Source organism: Sceloporus undulatus, chromosome 6 (genome assembly GCF_019175285.1).
Source record: "Sceloporus undulatus isolate JIND9_A2432 ecotype Alabama chromosome 6, SceUnd_v1.1, whole genome shotgun sequence".
In the NCBI taxonomy this organism is placed as follows: Eukaryota; Metazoa; Chordata; class Lepidosauria; order Squamata; family Phrynosomatidae; genus Sceloporus; species Sceloporus undulatus.
The window spans coordinates 156,905,490-156,927,883 of record NC_056527.1 but is presented as its reverse complement, the minus strand read 5'-3'; the positions used below and the strand labels follow the sequence as shown (position 1 = coordinate 156,927,883).

At 41.3% G+C, this 22,394-nt stretch overlaps 1 protein-coding gene across 9 annotated transcripts in view; it reads right to left on the bottom strand.

The window, feature by feature from the left end:
- CPEB1 (cytoplasmic polyadenylation element binding protein 1) overlaps nt 1–14,482 on the bottom strand; it is a 48,871-nt gene extending 34,389 nt beyond the window's left edge. For 3 of the 9 annotated variants that reach the window (XM_042476628.1, XM_042476631.1, XM_042476633.1), the window contains exons 1-3: nt 14,346–14,482; nt 7,254–7,443; nt 1,293–1,481 (exon numbers count right to left, since the gene is read on the bottom strand). In XM_042476628.1, the coding sequence (XP_042332562.1) occupies nt 1,293–1,481; nt 7,254–7,443; nt 14,346–14,366 (400 nt within the window). In that variant the 5' untranslated portion in view covers nt 14,367–14,482. Of the gene's footprint in view, nt 1–1,292; nt 1,482–1,739; nt 2,003–7,253; nt 7,444–10,598; nt 10,695–14,188; nt 14,209–14,345 lie in introns of those variants that run through there. The other 6 variants (XM_042476630.1, XM_042476632.1, XM_042476634.1 and 3 more) reach the window with 5 other exon arrangements.
- Nucleotides 14,483–22,394: the final 7,912 nt, after the last annotated feature.

Genomic DNA, 22,394 nt, shown 5'->3' with positions numbered 1-22,394 from the left:
ATGGCAGGCCACTCAAGACAAGTATCTGCAAACTGCCATTTCCAATATGGTAAAATAATTTATTCTATAATTTCATATTATACGCTCCACACACATTATCTGCATTAAATTGTATTTAACTGCATTAAATATAATTGTCTAGTCACTGTGGTCTGAGGAGTATTAGCCTGACTCAGCTTGGCTCTTCAGAGCTCCATCTACCTAAAGAATCACAAATTGGCAGATCAACAGAGGAGGTCAGTAAAAGTACAAACTGGTGCCAATGCCTTTCCCCTTCTGTTTTAGGCAAACCTTTGATTCAAGGGAACAACTGACCCTAGGAATTTAACACCATCATATCCCAATGAGTGTTACTATCCCACGTAAAGTCAGGTGCCATCAGCCAACCCACAAAAATAGATATTCTTTCTCAAGGGCCCTTGACCTGAGGAGAGCTGCCACCAACTTGCCTAGAGGCAAGGTTTAAACAGCTATGCCAGTGGCTCTGTGGCATAGAATAAACAAAAGAAAATCAGCTAATGGGTTGGGCGCCTCTATACATACGCACATGACTATCCCTACCTGCAGAGGGCAGCTTAAATCACTCTGGAACCCTTCACAGGTTGAAGAACATGGTAGGAGACCCCAGCCCCAATCCAATTAAACTTTTTGTCACTGCCATATACAGTCCACCCTTGCCATACTCGGGGATCCGTTCTGGACCGCCCCCCTCATGTAAGGCAAATTTCGTGTATGCTGGAGTCCCATTAAATAGAATGGTGGCTCGCTCCTGTGCGCCATGGCGCACACACCATTTTGTCTCTCGCTACTTGCTGTCCACGTAAGCTTGAATCTACATACGGCGAGGGTGCATATGCTGAGGGTGGAGTGTACATTACAACATTATGTCATATAAAGCTACCATGGAGAGTATTTAGTCCTTTAACCTGCTGAAGCATCGTTAATGGGAGCAATTATCCCCCAACTTCCCCATCTATGTTAACCATTGTTAACCATTACTTTTCTCAACACAATGGTTACATGTTAACCATTACTTTTCTCAATACAACATCCACTCTCGCAACTTATGTCAATACATTACCAACGAGGACTAATTCTCAACAGCATCCCTGCTCCAAGGGTCTAACTGTGGCCTTGAGGAAACAGGCACTCCCCACCCCCAAAGGAAAAGGTTACGAACGAAGGTGTCAGGAGCCATCAGAATCTGCTGTGTTGCCAGGAACAGCTCCCAGTGACTAAGCTGCAAAAAGGCAATCCAGCAACTGTTGCTGGGCGTCAGCAGTCACACTCACCAGACTGTGTGCTAGGCTGGGTTGCAGCATCCGAGTCCTGGGTGCTCCAAGGCCTGTCCCACCCTGGCAGACTAAGCGACTGCAGTCCAAGGCACAGGTCATTGGTATCCGGGAGGCCACGGGGAGACTCCTGTGCAGAAGGTGGGAAGAGCATCCTGCTTGCCGTCGATCCTTCCGAGTCCTGGAAGTCTGCTCAGACAGGAAGGGGGGAGGAATACAACAAACACAGTCACACTTAGAGGAGAGTTCAGGAGTTTCCCAGAGAGCCAAAGCTGAAGCCAGCTCACATAGCGCTCAGTCAGGAGCTCTTATTTCTATAGCGAGTGATTTACAGGCAGAGAGGAGGAAAAGAGGACCATCTGGCCTGCAACCAGACCCACCTCCACTCTCTCTATCCCGCCTGCACTACTGACTGGGCCAGCATGTGATCAGGCTGCTGATGCTTACCGTGCTGCCAGAGACGTCACTCGGCCATGCAATACAACCACATCTTCGCTTACAGGATAGAGGTGGAGAGGAAGTCTGCCCATGGGAGTCAAGGCAGCATGCAGGAGGAGGTGCGGCTACAAGCAGTCAGGGGTACACACTTAAACAGGGAGCTTTAGCTTAGCTTAGCTAGCAGCAGCAGCACAGGGAGGTGGCTAGAGGCAGCCATCCCCTCGGCAGTAGGCAATAGCTACAGCAGAGTGGCAGCAACAGAGAGACGGAGAGAGATCTCGCACTGCTGGCTTGGTGCTATCCGGCTCTCCTAGCCCCACCCACGCAGCCACCCTCTCCACCCACAAACCCCCAAAAACCCTTTGGCTCTGGAAGGTTTCCAGCTGCTGGCATAAGTCCTGGAAGCAGCAAAATGCAAAGCTTCACAATTCTGCTGTCATAATCTGTTTGTTTTAAACTTGGCTACTGTGCTCTCACAGGCTCTGCACTGTTTACCACTATGGATAACCTTTAAAAAAAGGAAGGAAAGAAAGAAAGAGATCCCAAACTATACTAGGAAGTGTACATGTGTGTTTGTGCGCATGCACGTGTCTTATGGCCATGGTGCTAATGAGGCCACCAGCACTCAAAACATTTTTTCTTTCTTTTCTTTTTTTCAGAGACAGCTACAGGTATCTCACCCATAGGAAAATCCTCATGTCTAGAAAACCCTATGAAATTCATGGTCGCCTTAAACCAACAGGTGACTTGAAGGCACAAACACACACACACACACACACACATACATATCTATGTCCTGTATCTCCAAAACACTGAGAAATAAGATGCATTCACATAATATATATGGAGAGGGGGGGACTTACAGACAGGAAAGAGGGAAACATTTTCCTAGTTTCAAAATTCCAGCATAATGCAGATAACAGGGTGAGAACTGGCCCAGAGAACTATCGTCTCCTTTCTGAGCTATAATCACAAGAGATTTTAGTTTTGGCTACCTCACACAATATGCTGTGATGAGGAATTCAAGACCTAGCCTAGGCATGGATAAAGTGCAGCCACTGGCTTTTCATTGTATGTTTCATCATGTAAATTTAATCCTATAATTTTTCAATGGAAAATATTACATGAAATGACTTTAAGTGGGAGAAAACCTACCTTTTAACTGTTATCACTTGATAGCAGGGGAAATAGTGAGAAATCTTTATTTCAACACTCAGCAGGCATTTAAAACAGTTAAAGCATTCTCCATCCCATTTAATATACAAACATACAACTAGATTAAAAAAACAAAAACTTGTCAAGCATCCTAATTTCTGCAAAATTTTGAAAATGAAGGGATATTCTTAGAATATTAAAGTAATCAGACCAAATACAGATAAACTTTTTTACATCACTTGTAGTGCAATCTCTCTACTGCGAGAACTGCAGTTAATTCCAGGGGGAACAGGTAATCCTGAGAGGAAGCAGATTATGATAATGTTTACAGCCCCATCATCTGAATTTGGAAAGAAATTAAGAATGAAACAGCAATTTCTTCTAATGTTGACCCATGTGGATCTTTAGCAGAGAATGTGTGTGTATCTCAGAAATAACCTGCAATAGTCTTATTTGAGTAAGAGAATGCTGCTCATTATATTACTGTCACGACCATTTAAACAGCATGTGATATGCTCCCAATGATTTCTTGCATTTACCTGTGTAACACCATAGAAAATGCTAAAAAGAGATACGGACCCTAACTTTATGAGGAAACGGGGGGAATTTAAAAAGGAGATGCTAAATAGATTCTTTAAAAATGCTTCCCAAAATGGTTACAAAATGGTTTTTTGCATACTGCTAGTTGGTGTGCCTTCAAGTCATTTCGTTCTTATGGTAATCCTGAAATGAATCTATCAAGGGTTTTCTTGGCAACACTTTTTCAGAGGGGGGTTTCTATTGTTTTCCTCTGAGGCTGAGAAAGCGTCAGCCCTAGGTCACTCAGTGCAATTTTCACAATTGAGTGCAGATTTGAACCTGGTCTCCTCGATTCTTAGTCCAACACCTAAATGCTGGCTCTCATATCACCATTGCATTGCATAAAATTAGGGAATTACTTACAGAACAGTGCATCTCAAGTTATTTGATGTGGGTGAGTGGCAATTTTTTTATTGCATGCGCCAGGTAACCATGTCATATTTGTGCCGCTGGCTACAATTGTATTGTTGTTTTTTTATTTCATGGGATCTCACTATGGACTGGCAGCCAATGGATCACCACTTTGAGCAGCCGTGATACAGACAGATCACATGCAATCCTTACAGTATAGTACAGTGAGTAGCATTGAGCCATGCAATTCCAATTACAACCCAGATAGCCATACTCCAAAAGGACATGGAATCAACTCTCAAGCTCTTCGAATTCTTACATCTCTCTGGCACTTTTAAGAAACAGTGAGCAATGCATATTTTGAACTGCCATGAACCAGTTTTCCTCATCATGATCTGAAAAGCTGATGTTAGGATTCCAAAGACTGGACTATGGACATAGTGGTGTGTCTGCAGCAGGTCCATGCAAATACAGGCAGAAAAACCCGCACAGAATGCAAAACAGAGCACAAGAACTGCAGCATGCAGTAAGAAAGAAGCACTAAGAAAGGAACAGTGTTATGGTTGCTAAGATATGTTTGAATGTGTGGGCACTGTCTGTGAATTCTCAGAGACAGAAGGATTGCTAAATAACATTTCGAGGAGTCCTGGGGAGTGCCCTATATCCCACTGTAACCGAATTATGCAAACTGCAAAAAATTAAGAGGGTTTTTTTTGCACTCGAACGTTCAATTACAACCACCCAAGTAATCTTAACAGCTGCCATATGATCAGAGTCTACTGAGACTTCTGTTGAACCTGTAAAAGGACAAAAATGGAATGTTCTCCCAGTCAAGTGTGCTGTAAACTACAAGCTACCCTTGAGGCAGGCATCTTTTCAGTTTTCTCTGTGAACAATGCAGACATGTTTCAGAAATAGTAAGGGTGATGTTTGTGCTCATTATTAAAACTATATATAGCAAAGCTGTATCAAACCCTTTCCTAGAACGCTTTTGGTGAACAAGTGCTTCCTTAGAATACAGAGCAGAAGACGAAGTGAAAATATTATCTGTGGATACTTTTTGGGTGGGTATTTTTTGTAGCTGATAGCCACGTTAGTTTGTTACAATTAAGACTATCTAGAGTTCTGTGGCACATTAATGCCCCAGTTGTTGAAGCATCTGTAAAAGTACCTGCCCGCTCAGATATAATCCATGCATATAATCTACAAAAACAGGTGCCAAAGAAAGCTGTTAAGTCTTTAAGATGCCAATAGTTGCTTTATGACACTTAGCCTGATCCCCCTTTGTGGTGACTATATTCTTTAAGCCCAAATCCCATTAATATTAACATTATACAGGGAGGATATAATGGGGTGTGGGCACGTGCTGCCATTCAGGCTTATGGAATGGATCCCCCCGCAAAAATGGAGAGCCGACTGTAATGGTAAATCTTTACTTTTCACAACCATTTTATTCCTATCAAGCTGTTTAAAACCTTTTTAAACAAATTATATGCATCTGTTTTAGAGACTGAGATTTAAGCCATCCAAATTCCAGAGAATAGGACCTGGAACAATGGATGCAAGTTACAGGAAAAGAGATTCCCACCTTAACATTAGGAGGAACTTCCTGACAGTAAGGGCTGTTCAACAGTGGAACACACTCCTTCCTCGGAGAGTGGTGGAGTCTCCCTCCTTGGAAGTCTTTAAGCAGAGGCTGGATGGTCATCTGTCAGGGGTGTTTTGATTGAGAGTTCCCGCATGGCAGGAGGATGGACTGGATGGCCCTTGTGGTCTCTTCCAACTCTATGATTCTATGATTTCTATGAAAGTGTCATCATTTTGGATAGTTTAAGGTTTTGCAAAATTGAGTCATCAAGCCATCTTTCATCTTGGGAATTCAAAAGTGCAGTGCAAACTAGATATTCATATAAGCATTTACATCCATAGGACCAGTTGATATTTCCTAGGTGTCTAAAAGAGATCAAACAACACAGCTAAACCTGTACTAATACAGGATTCTAAATCCTCCAGGAGGCCCATGGTAGAAAACATAGCTCTACTGGGATAAACAATTAGTATGACTGGAAGTAGTGGTGTGGATATGCTAATAATTTCAGCTAAGACATGACCACACGTTTGATGAAATGGCCTGAACAGAATCAATTACTGTATACAATCATGTGTAAGATGACTTTGTGTATACATCATTTTCTAACAAGATTTAAGGTACAGTACTTACATCTACCTGTAGGTAAGTCAACCCAGATTTTCTGAGTTGATTTTTTGACTAAATTTTCTAGCAATATAAATGCATATATGCAGTAAATGTTTTAGTTATAAGAGAGGCTCGCAATCATCATTCTACCTGTGAAAATAACTTGCTTAACCAAGCAAGAGCCATCTTAATGTAAACTCACAGGATCTCTATGGAGATGACTATGAAGGTGAGATAAGTGAAGACTACAGTAAGTCACATCTGCACTTTAAGTGCTCCAGCACTATCCACCTCATAGCAGTAGCTTCGGTTTAATAAAAAATATTTATACTTTTCCATCTTAGGGTCACAAAATGGTGCAAAAAGGCTACTGAATGGATAGCCTGGGTGTTTACCACCACTTACATGACAGTATGCTACAGTTTTATGAAAATATAATTGAACTAGTATCTCTTATAACAGAAAAAATTAATCCTGTTACAAGTTATATGTTTCAAGGTCACACTGGACCTAACAGCAAATCTATTCACCACCATGAAGTCTGCTATGCAACTAGTAATCTAGGCATAGGAACCAAGGAATGAGCCTGCATGCCAGTCATCTAAGAACTATGCAAAGTGTTTATTTTGGGAAGCTTTCTGAGCATCTAAGTTAGAGCTTATATATACGCTTTTCACTTTGGGGACATTTTCCTTCTATAAATCAATAGTTTCCAAACCTGAGAACACTACTCAGACTTGAGCTATGGAACAGAGCCCTGGTGGCGCAGTGGATAAATGCCTGTACTGCAGCCACTCACTCACAAACCATAAGGCTGCGAGTTCAATACTAGCCCAAGAGCTCAGGCTTGACTCAGGCTTGCAATCTTCCGAGGGTGCTAAAATGAGCACCCAGATTGTTGGGGGCAATTAGCTTACACTTCGTAAACTGCTTAGGGAGTGCTTAAGTGCACTGATAAGTGGTATAGAAATGTACTTGCTATTGCTCTCTAGCAGAAAGGACCAAACTGTATGCTAAGAATCTGAAGGTTCCTCATCATGGGGGATATCATCCTCATCGTCCACTGATTCTTCCTTCTCTATGATCATGTTTTGCTACCTGCTTCGAAGTTGTCATGCACAAGAGTCCATCCAAAAAAGACCATCTAGAAAACTCCAAGCTGATTTTACACATTACACTAGGCTCCTCCAAGGAAATACAAGGACTAAAATTTCCTGTTACTTTAAAAAAGCAATACCTACTAAAAAAACTACCTGGCAGTAGTTCTCTTCTTTCTTTTGTGATGGGTGTTGCACAGACTCCATTGAAGTCAAGTGAGTTATCCAACATGGCATTTATTCGACGGAAAATATCTGCATTACTGCAAGTGGTAAGAGCTGGAACATCACAGCTGTCCCAGCAATCTTTTGCTGTCCTTCCAATTCCTTCCTTCTGGAAAGAAAGGGAACAATGTTAGCAACACAATAGGCAAGTTCAGCTACATGCTACTTAAGCACACTTTTGAAACCATTCAGAGGAGAAAGGGATAGACAACAGCTTATAAAGTATAATAAATCAAATATTTAACATACTCTTACTGTCCCCATTAAAGTGGGCAGTTAAGAAGAAGGAGTGTTTTCCACAAGCCTAAGATAGTCTATAATACATCACTTACAAATGGTGATGCATATAGGAAATGGGAAATGAATTTACATCCCTGTCCATATGGTCTTTGGAGACCAATTATCAAAATGATTCTGGCATCTTCTATACTACAGGCTCTATAGTGACTTAATGTGTAGATCTTGTTTCTGTGCACCTTCATGGTGACCACCCATCACAGGTTTTCATGGCAAGATTTGTTCAGAGGGGGTTTACCATTGCTTCCCCCTGAAACTGACAGTGTGCGATTTGCCCAAGGTCACCCAAGGGTTTCATGGCTAAGTAGGGATTTGAACCCTTGTCTCTAGAGTCATAGTTCAATACTTAAACCAGTATGCCATTCCACTAACCTTGCCATAGTAGTCTCTCTGAGATTTTCTGCAACCATAAGGACTAGAACACATACTAGGAGGTTCTAGAACGCTAAAACTTACATCGAATACACATTCTAGTTTATGCCAATTCACGCATACTGCACTTTAGTTATTACCTGCTCATCATTCACAAACAGTCAGCACCAGGAAACGAAATAACTGAAAATACCACATTCCTGATAGTACCTGTGCTGTCAGGGTCAGTCTAGGAAACTGCAACAGCTAGCAAAAATCACTGAATAAGTTACCAATGACTTACACAAGGCAGCTAAAATTATCACATCTAGGAAGGAGTAGCCTAACCTCACCACTGCTCCTTTGTGCTACAGCATCCTTGATGCTATAATTCATGAAGTTAAGTGCCAACAACAACAAAAAAATGCAGGTTATCCAGCAGGAGCCACGTTTGACATAAAAATAAATCAGGATTCCTACTTTCCTGTAAAGCATGATACTGCAGACTACTTGCTCAGCTCCTCCCTTTGCACAGGTGAGTAAAATTAACAGAAAAATTACATCTTACATCTGAAACCAGGTATGGTTAAGTGCAACCAAACTGTTGGAAAATCATTGCATTCTCTCTTACCCTCCTCAGATAGACAGGATTTTATTGCATGAATCTCTACTGTCTTCTATCTCTATTTGCATGCCATTTGGTCCTGCTAAATTACAGGGGCAGTAAATACCTTTGTAAGTTGGTAAACAGATCATGTGATCTAAGTAACTTCCTTAGGAAGTTCTCTCACACAATACTCCTGCTTTCCCTTCGGTCTCTCCATCACCATGCTCTCTCAACTTCCCTCTGAAAGATGGTGAAATACAAACTGCTTCTTTTACCTGAACTAGATAGGTTATGATGTAGCTTCCATGCATATGTAGATTTAAGCCATTAGTAAAGTTTTGTTTTTTAAACTACAAGCTATTTCTGTCAGCCTCAGTTCTTATAGAAGCATCTTAAGACAAAAGACCGTTTCTGCTGCTCTGCTGATTTACAAGTAGACCCTAACAGGCTTGGCTTTGATAGTTTTGATATTTTTGTTTCCTTACCAAGGGCTGAAGCCTTAGGAAACTTGAATTCCCCTACACAAACAAACCAGGATTTCTTACAATATGGCAAAAGGGGAATGGATGCTGCAGGAGGGGTTAAGTTAGGAATTCTGACTCACTTATGTGTAAATGCAGCCAGTTGTCTCTTCCAAATAATTCACTTATTTGTTTTTATGCCCCAAATGGTTAAAGGGGTAGAGACTTTTCGGCTATTCTGTTATTTTGGCCTACAACTCCCACAGTTCCTTACTACCAGCTATGCTGGCTGGAACCTCTGGAAAACATTGGTCAAAGCATTAAGAGAGGCAAAGATTCCCCACACCTGCTTTATAAAGTCCTTAACAGCAAATAAAAGCAGAATTGTTCTGCAGAGACAATGCCATGATGGTAACTCCCTGAACTTCATTTGAGAAGTATGATTTGAAGATTATGAAGGCCAAAAGCATAGGCCAAGGTAATCTAAGGACCAGGTAAACATAGATACAAATCAAATCAGAAACCTTAAAGATCTTAACAGCTACCGCGTGTTTGGTATTTCATGAGGGTGATCACTCTTACCAGCAAATATAACTCATGGAAGCCAGGTGTCAACGATTTTGTACTTTGCTTAATCAGAGTGTATTTCACACCTCTTTTCAGGCAGGTGGAAAAGTCAGAGTGAGAGAGAACAGGGTAGAGCTTCAACAGAAGTGTGTTAGGAGAGACTATTCCTGCAGACCTCATCTGAAACTATTTTTTGTTAGAGGTGGCAAGAAAGAGCGTTGGTGTTAGATTAGTCGCTTATTAGTCTCCACAAAAATAAAATTCTATCTATAGCATTTTAAAAGAGCTCGTATTCACAAAATAGGTTTAGGTACTTTCTTCCTAATGTACATAAGCTGCTCTATGATGCACTCTTTGCAAACTTGGGAACTGTAGTTCATTGTGGCACTGAAGCTCAATGTCCACAGTTCCCAGAATTCCCCAGCATTGAGTCAGGGCAGTGAAAACAGTCTCAAATTGGATGATTTCTGTAGTGTGTTTTGGACCAGAGTCTTGAAACCAAGTGGCATGCCAAAGAAGATTAAGTGCCTCCTCAGTGCAATGCAGAAATGCAGCAAAATGTTCCCAACATTTTGAGCCCTCAGATACTGTCCCAAAAACCTCAAACAAGACCAGTTGTGAAGAATTATAGGAGTTGTAACTGAACAACATCAGGGTCTCAAGGTTAGGGACTTCTGTGCTAAAGGGCTGAAAATCTCTATGTTGAATCCTCCGGATGTTAATTATTTTATTTGCAAGCTAGGGACCTTGGGTGCTTTATTTAGAGGTTAGGTATGGACTACTACAAAGGTGACAAGCTGCAAGAATCACTCAAGCCATTTTACACTACAAAATTAAAGTGCTATGAATCAGCTTTAACTGCACCTGCCTAAGGAATGCTGGGGTATGTAGTCTGGTGAGCCTCTAGACTAGAGCTCACTAGCTGAGAATTTTAAATGGCTCCCCCTACAAAATGAAGAAATAGTAAAAGAGTTTCCTTACCTTGGATCAAACATTGATCAGAACGAGGACTACAGTCAAGAAATCCAAAGATGACTAGGAATTGGGAAGGCAGCTAGGAAAGAATTTGAAAACATCCTAGAGAATGAAGATACACAACCAAGCACACAAGTTAGAATCATAAAAGCCACCTTTTCCCTATTATCATGCACAGATGCGAGATTTGGACAATTCAGCAAGCAGATAAGAAAGTCAATTCATTCGAGATGTGGTTTTGGAAGAGTGCTGAGGATACAACCCCCCCCCCCCAAATAAATGGGTCATAGAACAGAACAAGTCTGAAGTCCCCCCTGTAAGCGAAGATGACTAGGTTGTCCTACTTTGGCCACCTCATGAGAAGGCATGACTTACTGGAAAAGACAATGATGCTAGGAAAGGTTAAGGGATGTAGAAAGGGAAGACTGCATGCTAGATGGGATAGAGTTTATCAAGGAGGTCATGGAGCAATGGATGCAAGCTACAGGAAAAGAGATTCCACTTCAACATTAGGAGGACCTTCCTGACAGTAAGGGCTGTTCGACAGTGGAACAAACTCCTTCCTCAGAGTGTAGTGGAGTCTCCTTCCTTGGAGGTCTTTAAGCAGAGGCTGGATGGCCATCTCTCAATGGGGAAGCTTTGATTTAGATTTCCTGCATGGCAGAATGGGGACTAGATGGCCCTTGTGGTCTCTTCCAACTCTATGATTCTATGGGCATGAGTTTGCAAGACCTGAACAGAGCAGAAGAAGACGGGGAGTCTTGGAGATGTCTCAATCACAGGTCTGCCATGAGTCGCGATCAACTTGTTGCTGGTTGACAACAACAACAGCAAATCCCAGGATTCCACAGAATGGAACCATGGCAGTTGAAGTAGAATCATAGTGCAGGAATTATGTGGCATGAAAGGTCCCCAGATGGTGGAGGTGGCTGGGTAGAAGTGAAGATGTAAATAAAGGTCCATCCTTACCTCTCCAACATGCCAGACTGCACAGTCTCACCCTCCTTCCAACAGCCACCATCTCGCTAACCAGTGTGGTGGTTTAAAGGTTGCACTTCAAATGTGGCGATCAGAGTTCAAATCCTCGCTCAGCTATGGAAGCCCCACCTGGTGATCCTGACCAAGTTACACTGTCTCAGCCTCAGAGGAGGAAGACAAGGGCAAACTGCATTAAACAAACCTTGCCAAGAAGCCCCTGCTGTGAGAGTTTCTTATTAGTCTGAAATTGAAGGTACACAACAACAAACCTAACTAGCAAGACATGTACCCTACTCTTTGGGGATATGAGCTCGGAACAAGTTAAGGAACTGAGACCTTTTTCTGTACCTTTACACAAACTGCATCCGTACTGCAAAAATTAATCCAGTATGAACCCACTTAACTGCCAGGGCTCAATGCTATGGAGTTTTGGGAACTGTAGTTTGTTGTGGCAGCTGAGCTCTCAGAAACCTAAACGTCTCACAAAACTATACGGTTGCCAAATTACATAGCACTGACCCAGAGCAATTAAAGTGGTCTCAAACTGCATTATCCCTGCAGTGTGGGTGAAGACAGAGGCTTTAGAAAGCCACTTCTAAAAAAGACTACAAGTTAGAAAGTTAGCATTAAAAAGAGTGAAGGAGGAATGGAGAGAGAGAATAAACTGATTCTTAATTCTTAATTGAAAAGGAGGGATAAATCAGAAGTGCACAATTGTAGTTTAATACTATATTTGCATTTTCTCTCTGTCTTCTTTTATATTTTTTATTGAGTAAAAGAAAATTGTTTAGTGAAAATGAAGTTTTTAGAAGCATTGTATAAATGGTCTAAGAACTGGGATTTGGTAAATGAAATTAGAAGTAACACAGGGATAACTGCATGATCATTTGATAAATAGATATGTAAGCAACATGGAATTAAAGTAATAAAATAATCTTTATTTAAAAGGAAGAGCATGTGTTATATTTTGTTCAACATCAGTTCAGTCTTTCCCTTACATGTAGTTTTAGTCTATGAAATGTGTATTTAAGGTATTTGAAAGTGTGTTGTTTGGTTGATAAGTTATGTCTTCCTCTTATATGTGGTTTAATTCTATAAAATGTGTGTTAAATGTATTTGAAAGAGTGTGTTAATGTTTTGTTCAATGTTAGTTCTTTCCCTTCTATGTACCTTTATTGCATGTGTTTAATGAAGATATAAGAAGAGTGTGTTGTGTCTTGTTCAATGTTGCTTATCTTACTCGTATACTTAGTCTATAAAACGTGTATTGAAGGTATTTAAAATAGTGTGAGTTATGTTTTGTTGAACATTAGTTAGGTCTTCCCCTTAAATGTAGTTTTATTCTATGAAATGTGTGTTAACACACCTTTAACACACATTTTATAGACCAAGGCTACTTACAAAAGAAGACCATAACTACCGTGGAACAAAACAACACTTCTTATGGCTTGTTCCATGTTAGTTGTGTATTTCCCTTATAGATAGCTTTAGTCTATAAAATGAGTATTTAGTAAAGACATTTAAAAGAGAGAGAGAAAAGAAAGAAAGAAAGAAAGAAAGTAAACTCTGGGCTTCTCTACTGCTGCATTTTATTCTATGAAATGTATTTTTAATACAGACATTTAAAAGAAAAAGAGGAAAGAGGGAGAAAGAAAGAAAGTAATATTCTATAGAAAGATCCTATAAAATACATTTTAAATAAAAACCTTTAAAAGAAAAAGAGGAAGGAGGGAGAAAGAAAGAAAGAAAACAATATTGTATTGAAATATTCTATAAAATGCATTTTAAATAGACATTTGAAAAAGAGGAAAAAGGAGGAAAATATTCTATTTGAAATATTCCATGAAATACATTATAAATAGACATTTGAAAGAAAAAGAGGAAAGAGAGACAGACAGACAGACAGACAGAAAGAAAGAAAACTCTGGGCTTCTTTATCAACCGCCCTTTATTCTACAAAATGCCTTTGAAATAAAAACATTTGAAAGAAAATGAGGGAAGAGCAAGAAAGAAAGAAAGAAAGAAAGAAAGGAGGAAAATAATATTCTATAAAAATATTCTATAAAATGCATTTTAAAAACAGACATTTAGAAGAACTTGAGGAGAGAGAGAGAGAGAGAGAATAAAGGCTGTTTTTCTCCATTGCTGCACTTTAGTCTATGAAATGCGTTTTTAATAAAGGCATTTTAGAGAAAGAAAGAAAGAAAGAAAGAAAGAAACTGCGGACTCCCTCCATTATTGCAAAGACTGAAACAAAGCAACAGGACTTTTACACTCCTTACTGCGATATATATATATATATATATAATTGTGTCTATCTAATTCTATATATATTATATAAAACATTATAACATATATATATATATATACTGTATATATAATTATATATATATATATACATATATAAATTCTATAGAACATAACACACACCTATATATAAAATTCTATATATTGTATAAACAATATATATATACACACATATTATAACATATATATAATTCTATATATATATATATACATACAAATATATATATATATATTTATAAATATATATATAATTCTCTCTCTCTCTCTCTATATATATATATATATACACACACACACACACACAGACACACACAAATTCTGGGGGGAAGAGTGTTGGCTTCCCAAGGAAGGGCAGCCCGAAGAAGAAAAGCAGAAGGAGCCTCCCAGTCCCTCCGGGCAAGCAAAGCCGGCGAAGACGCGTGTCTGGAGCGTAACGTGTGAAGAGGCGTGTGTGGCTGCGTGACTCACCGCGGGGCCCGGGAAGGCCATGGCGTCTTTGGGGCGGAGCGGAGTGGAGGCTTTGCTGGGCGCGGCGCGGCATTTATAGCCCGTCCTCCGCACGCGGCGCCCCGCTTCCCTCCATTTCGCGGCAAGGCAGGGCAGGGGCGGTCACTCAAGTGCGCGGCAGGCGCAGGGCGGAGGCGGAGGAGGCTCCTCTCGCCCGGAGGGAGGCGGGAGAGTTTGCAGACGGTCCCTAGGCGGCAGGGAGGGGAGACTGGGAGCAGGTGACTCAGTCAGTCTCCCCAGAAAGAGGCGGGAGAGAGAGAGAGAGAGAGGGGCCTGGCTCTGAGGGAGGTCACTTGGGAAGAGGAATAAGGAGGAAGAGAGGGAAGGAAGGGAAAGGACCCCCGGCAAACACACACACACACACACATTATATATATATATATATATATATATACTCATTATATACACACACACACACACATATATATATACAAACACACTTGTGCACACACACAGAGACATATATATATATATATATATATATATTCACACACACATACACACCTGTGCACTCATACATCCACACATACACTCTTGTATGCACATACAGACACACACACACATATATATATACACACACACATATACACACCTATGCACTCACACACAGACATATATACACACACACATACACACCTGTGCATTCTCTCTCTCACACGCACACACAGATATATATATATATATATATATACACACACACATACGCACACACAGAGCATGGTGTCATTGTCGGACTAAGCCTCTAGGCTCAAGCCTGGAAACCCATTGGCTGGCCTTGGGCAAGAAGCCACACTCTCTCAGCCTCAGAGGAAGGCAATGGCAAACCTCCTCTGAAGGAATCTTCCCAAGAAAACCCCAGGAGAGACATAAGTCAGAAACGACTTGAAGGCACACAACAACAAACACAAAACACTTCCCTCCATACACACATACACACACATATACAGCAGGAAGACCTGTGTGTGTGTGTGTGTGTGTTTGTGTGTTCTTTGCCTGAAGGGAAGGCAATGGCAACCCCTTTCTGAAGAAACTTGCCAAGAAAACCTCATAACCTTGCGGCCACCATGAGTTGGAAACAACTTGCAGACACACAACAACAACAACAACAACAACAACAACAACAACAACAACAAAACAGCGGATAACAAAATCTGTGGATGCTCAAGTCCCATTATATCCAATGGCACAGTAAAATGGGGCCTCATATATAAAAATGGCAGAGATCCAAGTTTGCATATTGGAATTGATATATTTTGGGGGATATTTTCAAGCCGTGGATGCCTGAATCCGTGGACGAAAAGTCCTGTGGATGTGGAGGGCCAACTGTACATAAATACACACACAAGCACACCCTTTAACAATTCACATATGTGTGTATGTGTGATTTCTGTATTGTTAGAGTCATTGCAGCCTGTTCAAAATTCCCAGCCTCAGACAGAGTTTTTAAACAGTTCTAAATTATATTTACTCAGAAGGCGGTGAACTCATTGAATGAAATCAGACTTGCGTCTAAACAAGCCTGCAGTGAATTGCGGATTTGTTTTAAGAAAAGAGATTTGTGACATGTTACAAGAAATAGTAAAACTGTAGTAGGACATTCAAACTGCAATGTCTGGTAGCACCATAAAGCTAACAAATACCAGACTAAACCAGAAGAGGGAAGGGCTGTCTTTTTTACTGTTCAAAAAGCAACTTTTCTGGCTGAAGGACACTATGTTTTACACATATGCTTTTAGTCTCTCTACTTGGAAGGAAATCCCAATGAGTTCAATTGGACTTACTCCCAAACTTACAGCCACAGGACTGTCCATTGACTTGCATTCCAGTAAAACCAGTTGTCCCTGTGAGGTGGAAATCCTATACTAGTTATTTGGAATTAAACCTGGTTATATTTACTCCTGAGCAGACATGTTTGGCTTTATCTTCTTCAAAAGCAGTGCGCAGTTGCCAGTCTCAGGTGGCAGATTTGGGAATCCCATAATTAAAGGGCAGCAAACTCTCAATTATTAGGATCATTATTACTATACGTATGTGTGCGCATGTATGTTTATGTGCATATATGCAGCCTTTGGATTTGCTGCCTCATGCACTCACATGCGGAGAAACTCACAGTCACAACTGCTTCCTCCCCAAATTTCCACTTTTTGAATTCCTTTCAGAAACTACTCTTACTTAAGTGTGAGTACCTGAGATTTTGCTTTACTCTTACTTAAGTGTGAGTACCTGAGCCTTTCCAACCAGATACTCACCATTGCTGATGCTGGCAGGGAATGATGGGAGTGGCAATCCAATACATCTAGAAAGCAGCTTGCTTGGGGAGAGTGCTCTTCATCAGTACTTCTTAAGTTATATGATGTGAATAGCACTTTGAAAGCTTGCAACAAGTATATTGTGCATTTTGGTTGGCCAATAAAGTTATCACTGATGGATTTTTATTTCTAATTCCAGTATGCCATGGAGTGGCATGAGAACCAGTGTGATGTAGTGGTTTGATCAGAGTTCACATACCGACTCAACCACAGGCAGCATAATTCAGTTTGACACCACTTTAACTACCATGGCTGAATGCTATGGAATTCTGGGAAGTGTAGTTTGTTGTGGCACCCTGTTGTGGTGTCAAACCAGGTTATTTTTCCAGTGTGGATGCAGCCCAAGAAACCTACTAGGTGATGTTGGGAAAGTCATGCTCTCCTCAGGGGAAGGCAATGGCAAACCTGCTCTGAACATGTATTTCCAAGAAAACCCCATGATCGGCTCACTTTAGGTCGGAAATGACTCGAAGGCACACAATAGCAATGGAGCGGTACCATATCCATGTCACATTATTACTGTATTCCCATTGCGTTTCTTGGAGACCTGCCACAGACCAGCCACTGAAGGATCACAAGCCAAGATCCATTTACAGACCACCACTTTGCACAACACTGCTCCGTATTTTAAGTTTTGACGCAACACAGATCGGTTAAAAATGACACAAATAATAATGGTATCAACTAGTAATTCTTTCTTTAATACTTATTTATTTATTTGCAGGAGAGTGTGAGTTCCTAAAAGCCACTTTATTCAAGCATTTGGCAACTGACTGGTTAGTGAGGGAAAGAATTCAGGGAGGTGGCCATCCTTTTCTTCCCTGACATGTTTTTAAATGTTCAGTTGGTTGTTGCTTTAATGCGATAATTTTTTTAATTTTATTTCAGCATTATAACCTATTGGACATATCATCTTTTTTATTTATTTTGTGGGGCTCCCCCCCCCCCCCCCGGGCTAAAAACAACCAGGCAGCTAATGGCCATGCACAGGATGCTTTATCATTATTTACAGAAGAGTCATCACCAGTCCCAAATGGAGGTTAAAAACTTCTGCTACCTAATTCACTGAGGAGCTAATGTGGTGTAGTGCTTTGAGCACTGGTCTATGACTCTGGAGACCAGGGTTCAAATCCCAGCTTGGCCATGTAAACCCACTAGGTGACCTTGTGCAAGTCACACTCTCTCACTCTCAGAGGATGGCAGTGGCAAACCCTCTCTGCAGAAACTTGCCAACAAAACCCCATGATAGGGTCATCGTACATTTGGAAACAACTTGAAGGCACATAACACGGCTTGAGTCCAGTCTATTTGAGAGGCTGTGGGCTGGTACAGACAGGCCAAAATAAAGCTGCTTTGGGTCACTTTGGAGGTATGTTGTTTCAATGATGCATGCATCCGAAGAGGCCAGGAGCTGCACCAAAGCTTAGGACTGGAGTGTGGCTTTGGCATGGCTTGTGGCCTGTTAGGACGCATGCATCATTGAAACAGCATACCTCCAAAGTGACCTGAAGCAGCTTTATTTTGGCCTGTCTGTAGCGGCCCTAAACCCCATATGAACCTGTGAGAGCCCCAAGATCTGCAGGAGAAGGCTTTCTCTCGGTGCTACCAAGATCACAGGCTCGCCTGGTGAAGACACGAGAGAGAGCCTTCTTGGTGGCTGCTCCTACCCTCTGAAATGCCCTTCCTTGGGAGGCTAGGCTGGCCCTCTCCCTGCTGGCCTTTCGCTGGCTAGTAAAAACATTTTGATGCCAGCAGGCTTTCTGTATATTATGCATAGCAAGGTTAGTTTTATGGAGTTTTTAGTTTGTTTTTAACTTGTGTATATTTTATGTGATTTTATATTGGATATAAATGTTTTGTTTTGAATTTTAGTGCAGTTTTAAAGGTTTTATCTGTGAGCTGCCTTGGGTCCCTCTGGGTTGAAAGGCAGGATATACATTAAATAAAATAATAAAATAAAATAACGCCAACAGCCTGATTCATAGCATCTGTTACCTGAATCATCTACAAATGGTAAGTGGCAGCACTTGAACTGAGAACATTCTGCCTGCAAAAACCTATGCTCTGCCTCTGAGCAATGATCTTTCTGTAGGCAAGCAGGCAGCTGCAAGTGTCACATTGCAAAACACACAAACAAACAAAAAAACCTTTCTCTGGTATCAGGCAGGAAGAAAGCAGCCACCAGGCTTAGAAGCAGCGCTTCCAAAGGCTATAGCATGATTGGGCATCTTTTTTAAAAATTGGCATCATTGCTTATTATGTCCTGCTGAGCTAGGCTGGCTCTTAAGCCAGGGCTCTTGGGACAAGCGGACACATTGTCCAAATCCTGCCCTCCCCTTGAGTCAAACAGTACCCAAACACTTTTAAGTGATATGATAGCCCTGGTTAAGTGTTTAAAGTACTGTTATCTTGAGGATGGAGCAAGTTTGATTTCTGCTGCTCTAGAGAATAGAACACAGAGCAATGGGTTCAAACTACAGGGAAAGAGATTCCACCTCAACATTAGGAAGAACCTCTTGATGGTAAGAGCTGTTCAACAATGGAATGCACCCCCTGAGAGAGTGATGGAGTCTTCTCCTTTGGAAGTCTTTAAACGGAGACTGGATGGTCATCTGTCAGCGGTGCTTTGATTGTATATTCTTGCATGGCAGGGGTTTGGATTGGTTGCCCCTTGGGGTCTCTTCCAACTCTATGATTCTAAGTCCTCTATAGGATGAGAATTCCTTGACTGCAAAGTGTCTCTTTTCTTCTACCATCAGCACTCTGCACATAGGGGCTGGCAGGTGATTGTCCTACCTAGTATTTGCCAGGATTGCTGTTGGCTTTCAAGACATCTGGAAGGCATCTGAAGTGTATTGGCTTGAATAATTAACAATATTCAAGTGGACAAACAAGGTGCCCCCATTATAATGTGGTTTGTCATTGTGTGCCCTCAAGTTGTTTCCCACTTATGGAGACTTTAAGGCAACGCTATCATGGGGTTTTCTTGGCAAGAGTTGTTCAGAGGAGGTTTGGCATTGACTTCCCCTAGGCTTAGAGACTGTGACTTGCCAGTGGGTTTAATTGCCAAGCTGGGAATCGAACTCTGGTCTCCAGAGTCTTAGCCCAACCCTCAAATCACTACGCTATGCTCGCTCTCACTTTATCATAAATGTATAAATGTCTGTTTCTCTCGCTCACACATGGAGGCACACAATAGAATTTCCCCACTTTCTTTTGAAACTTGCTCCTCAACCTCTTTGTCCATTGGAGAGATCATTTCCATTCGGCAGAGTAAAGCAGCCACCTCAGGCAATTGGTTTAGTGTGTCATCAAAGGCAGCGAACTGTTCATATTTACTGTATCATTGTTAATGCCAGGAATGGTAAGAGCTACTTGGGGGAATGTCTGCCTTGGGTGCCAAATAACTTGGCTGACCTTGAGTACTATGCAGTTTGAGTGCAAACCAGGGTTGCCAGATGTCAGGGCCTGGCAGCTCTTCTCTGATCCTGAGTGAGGCAAAGGAGTCTCTGAGTGACAGTGCTGCCTTGAAAGTGTGTACCCTCCTCCTTTGTTAGATTCAAGCAATTTTTTAAAAATGACATACTCTGCAACTGTGGCTGATATAGTATTATTCTTAATGGTGTCACCAGGGCCTGCCCTTCATGATACCCATCCCCTCCAACATTTCATCAGACGTACTGTATGTCCAAGCAACATCAGAGTGGGAATAAGGTGGCAAAAGTTATTAAGGAGCAAAAACATACAAGCTGGAAGAGGCTGCAGCAATTTCCTTTTGCCAGAGCCTACTGGGAAGAGCTAGATTCCACCCTTCAGCTCCCATCGCTGACTTAATTGATTACAAATAACTTTTGCATTTTGAACTCAGTAAGGAGAGAGTGAGAAAACAGGTCATTTTAAAAGTAGCTGAAAAAATAGGGTGACAAGTTAACTGGGATTATACCCCTCAAATCTGGACAGCTGGAGAATATGACATCACAAGGCGCTGTCTCTACATCTCAAGGTTTGGTGCTGAATTCTCAGGGTATGAGATATTCCTGACCTTGCAATCCTCCACCTCAGGTGGCAAAATGATTTTGACCCAGCCCTAGATGTAGGGTTTCCTCATCCCTTTTGATACTATCTGTTTTTCAAGTTTCCTCGGAAAAGGAAGACCATAGGAAACTGCAGGATTTCAGTATTCCTGCCACTGAATACCTGACCTTTGTGTCCTCCTTTTCACCACAAAAGGGAAGAGCAATGACAAAAAAAGTCTTAACTTCCTCAGCTCTTACTTTATGTGAAAAATATTATATGGCGTATATCTTGGTTGTTTTATTTTAGTAGATTTATTGTAATTTTACTAGTCACTTGCCCCGAGTGCACTTTTGTAAGGCCAGCGTGCTGTAATGGTTCAAGTGTTGGAATGGGACACTAGTAGACTAGGGTCAAAATCCTGTCTTAGCCCTGGAAACCCACTGGATGCCCTTGGGCAAGTCACATTCTCTCAGCCTCAGAGGATGGCAATGGCAAACCCCCTCTGAAGAAACTCAGCAAGAAAACCCTGTGATGGGTTTGCCTTAGGGTCTCCATAAATCGGAAATGATTTGAAGGCACACAAAAACAACAAGGGATATAAACCAAATAAATAAACCTGTGTTTTCTCTTATCCTTTTTTGGACAGAAGGAGGTTATTTCTTTATTCATTAGTGTGTATTCTATAGGCCGGTCTCATTTCTGCAATGGAAAAGTCACCTACTCACCAAAGATATTAAACTAGAAGTGTAGTCTGGAAGCAGAGCTGTATCATGGTGTGCAAATCTAAATCTTGTAAATCTGTGCAGATTCAGACCTGGTGATGGCACATGAGCCATAGAATAGACAAGAGCGGAAAATGACAAGGCAACAAGAAAGATTAAAGTCCCAAGAGAGCCAAGAAGTACTAGGAGACCAAAGAGAGGATGCCGTCACTCAGAAGTAAGTAGGGACTCAAGGGAACTTGGCTGTCTTGAGACCAACCCTGGAAAATGAACAGGCAATGGAACAGCAAGTACCCTGCTGCAGCTCATGTTCCTGAGTGTGTTTTAGTGTCCCAAAGGAACACACAGGAATTCAGCCTAGTTTTATTTTTATTTTTTGCAAATAGATTTTAAAAATTCTCCCTGGTTTGTGGTGTGGCATGGAGGAGGAAGACAAGGAAAAAACATGACAGCAACATCTAGAAAGATCTAGGGAGATATGTTTGTATACATACAGTGTAGTAGCATGGGGTTTTGCTTTTAAGTGATGACTTAAATTGTTTTAAATGTTCTTATGATGTAGTGGCTTTGCAGTGTTATTGATTGCCATATATTGCCTTAATTGGTAGAAAATTAGTATAAATACCAAAAATAATGTTGATTTAAAAAAAATCAGTATTTACACAGATGTGTGCACACACACAATTAAATCTTGCCTTTTAAGGTGTCAGGGTCTGGTGGCCATCAGATTAGGCCAAAGTCTAATAAAGTCTTATTAATATGATTGTGGCTCCATTTGTTTCTGGTCTATGTAGGAGTCAGGGAAAATTGTCAGAGGCATTAGCAGACCTTGCTCAAGTCTCGTTTTCTTATAGCAGTGGTTCTCAACCTTTGTTCCTCCAGATGTTTACCTGGAGGACCAAAGGCTGAGAACCACTGTCTTACAGGGTTTTGTCACTCAACATAAAAACAGCAGACAGAAG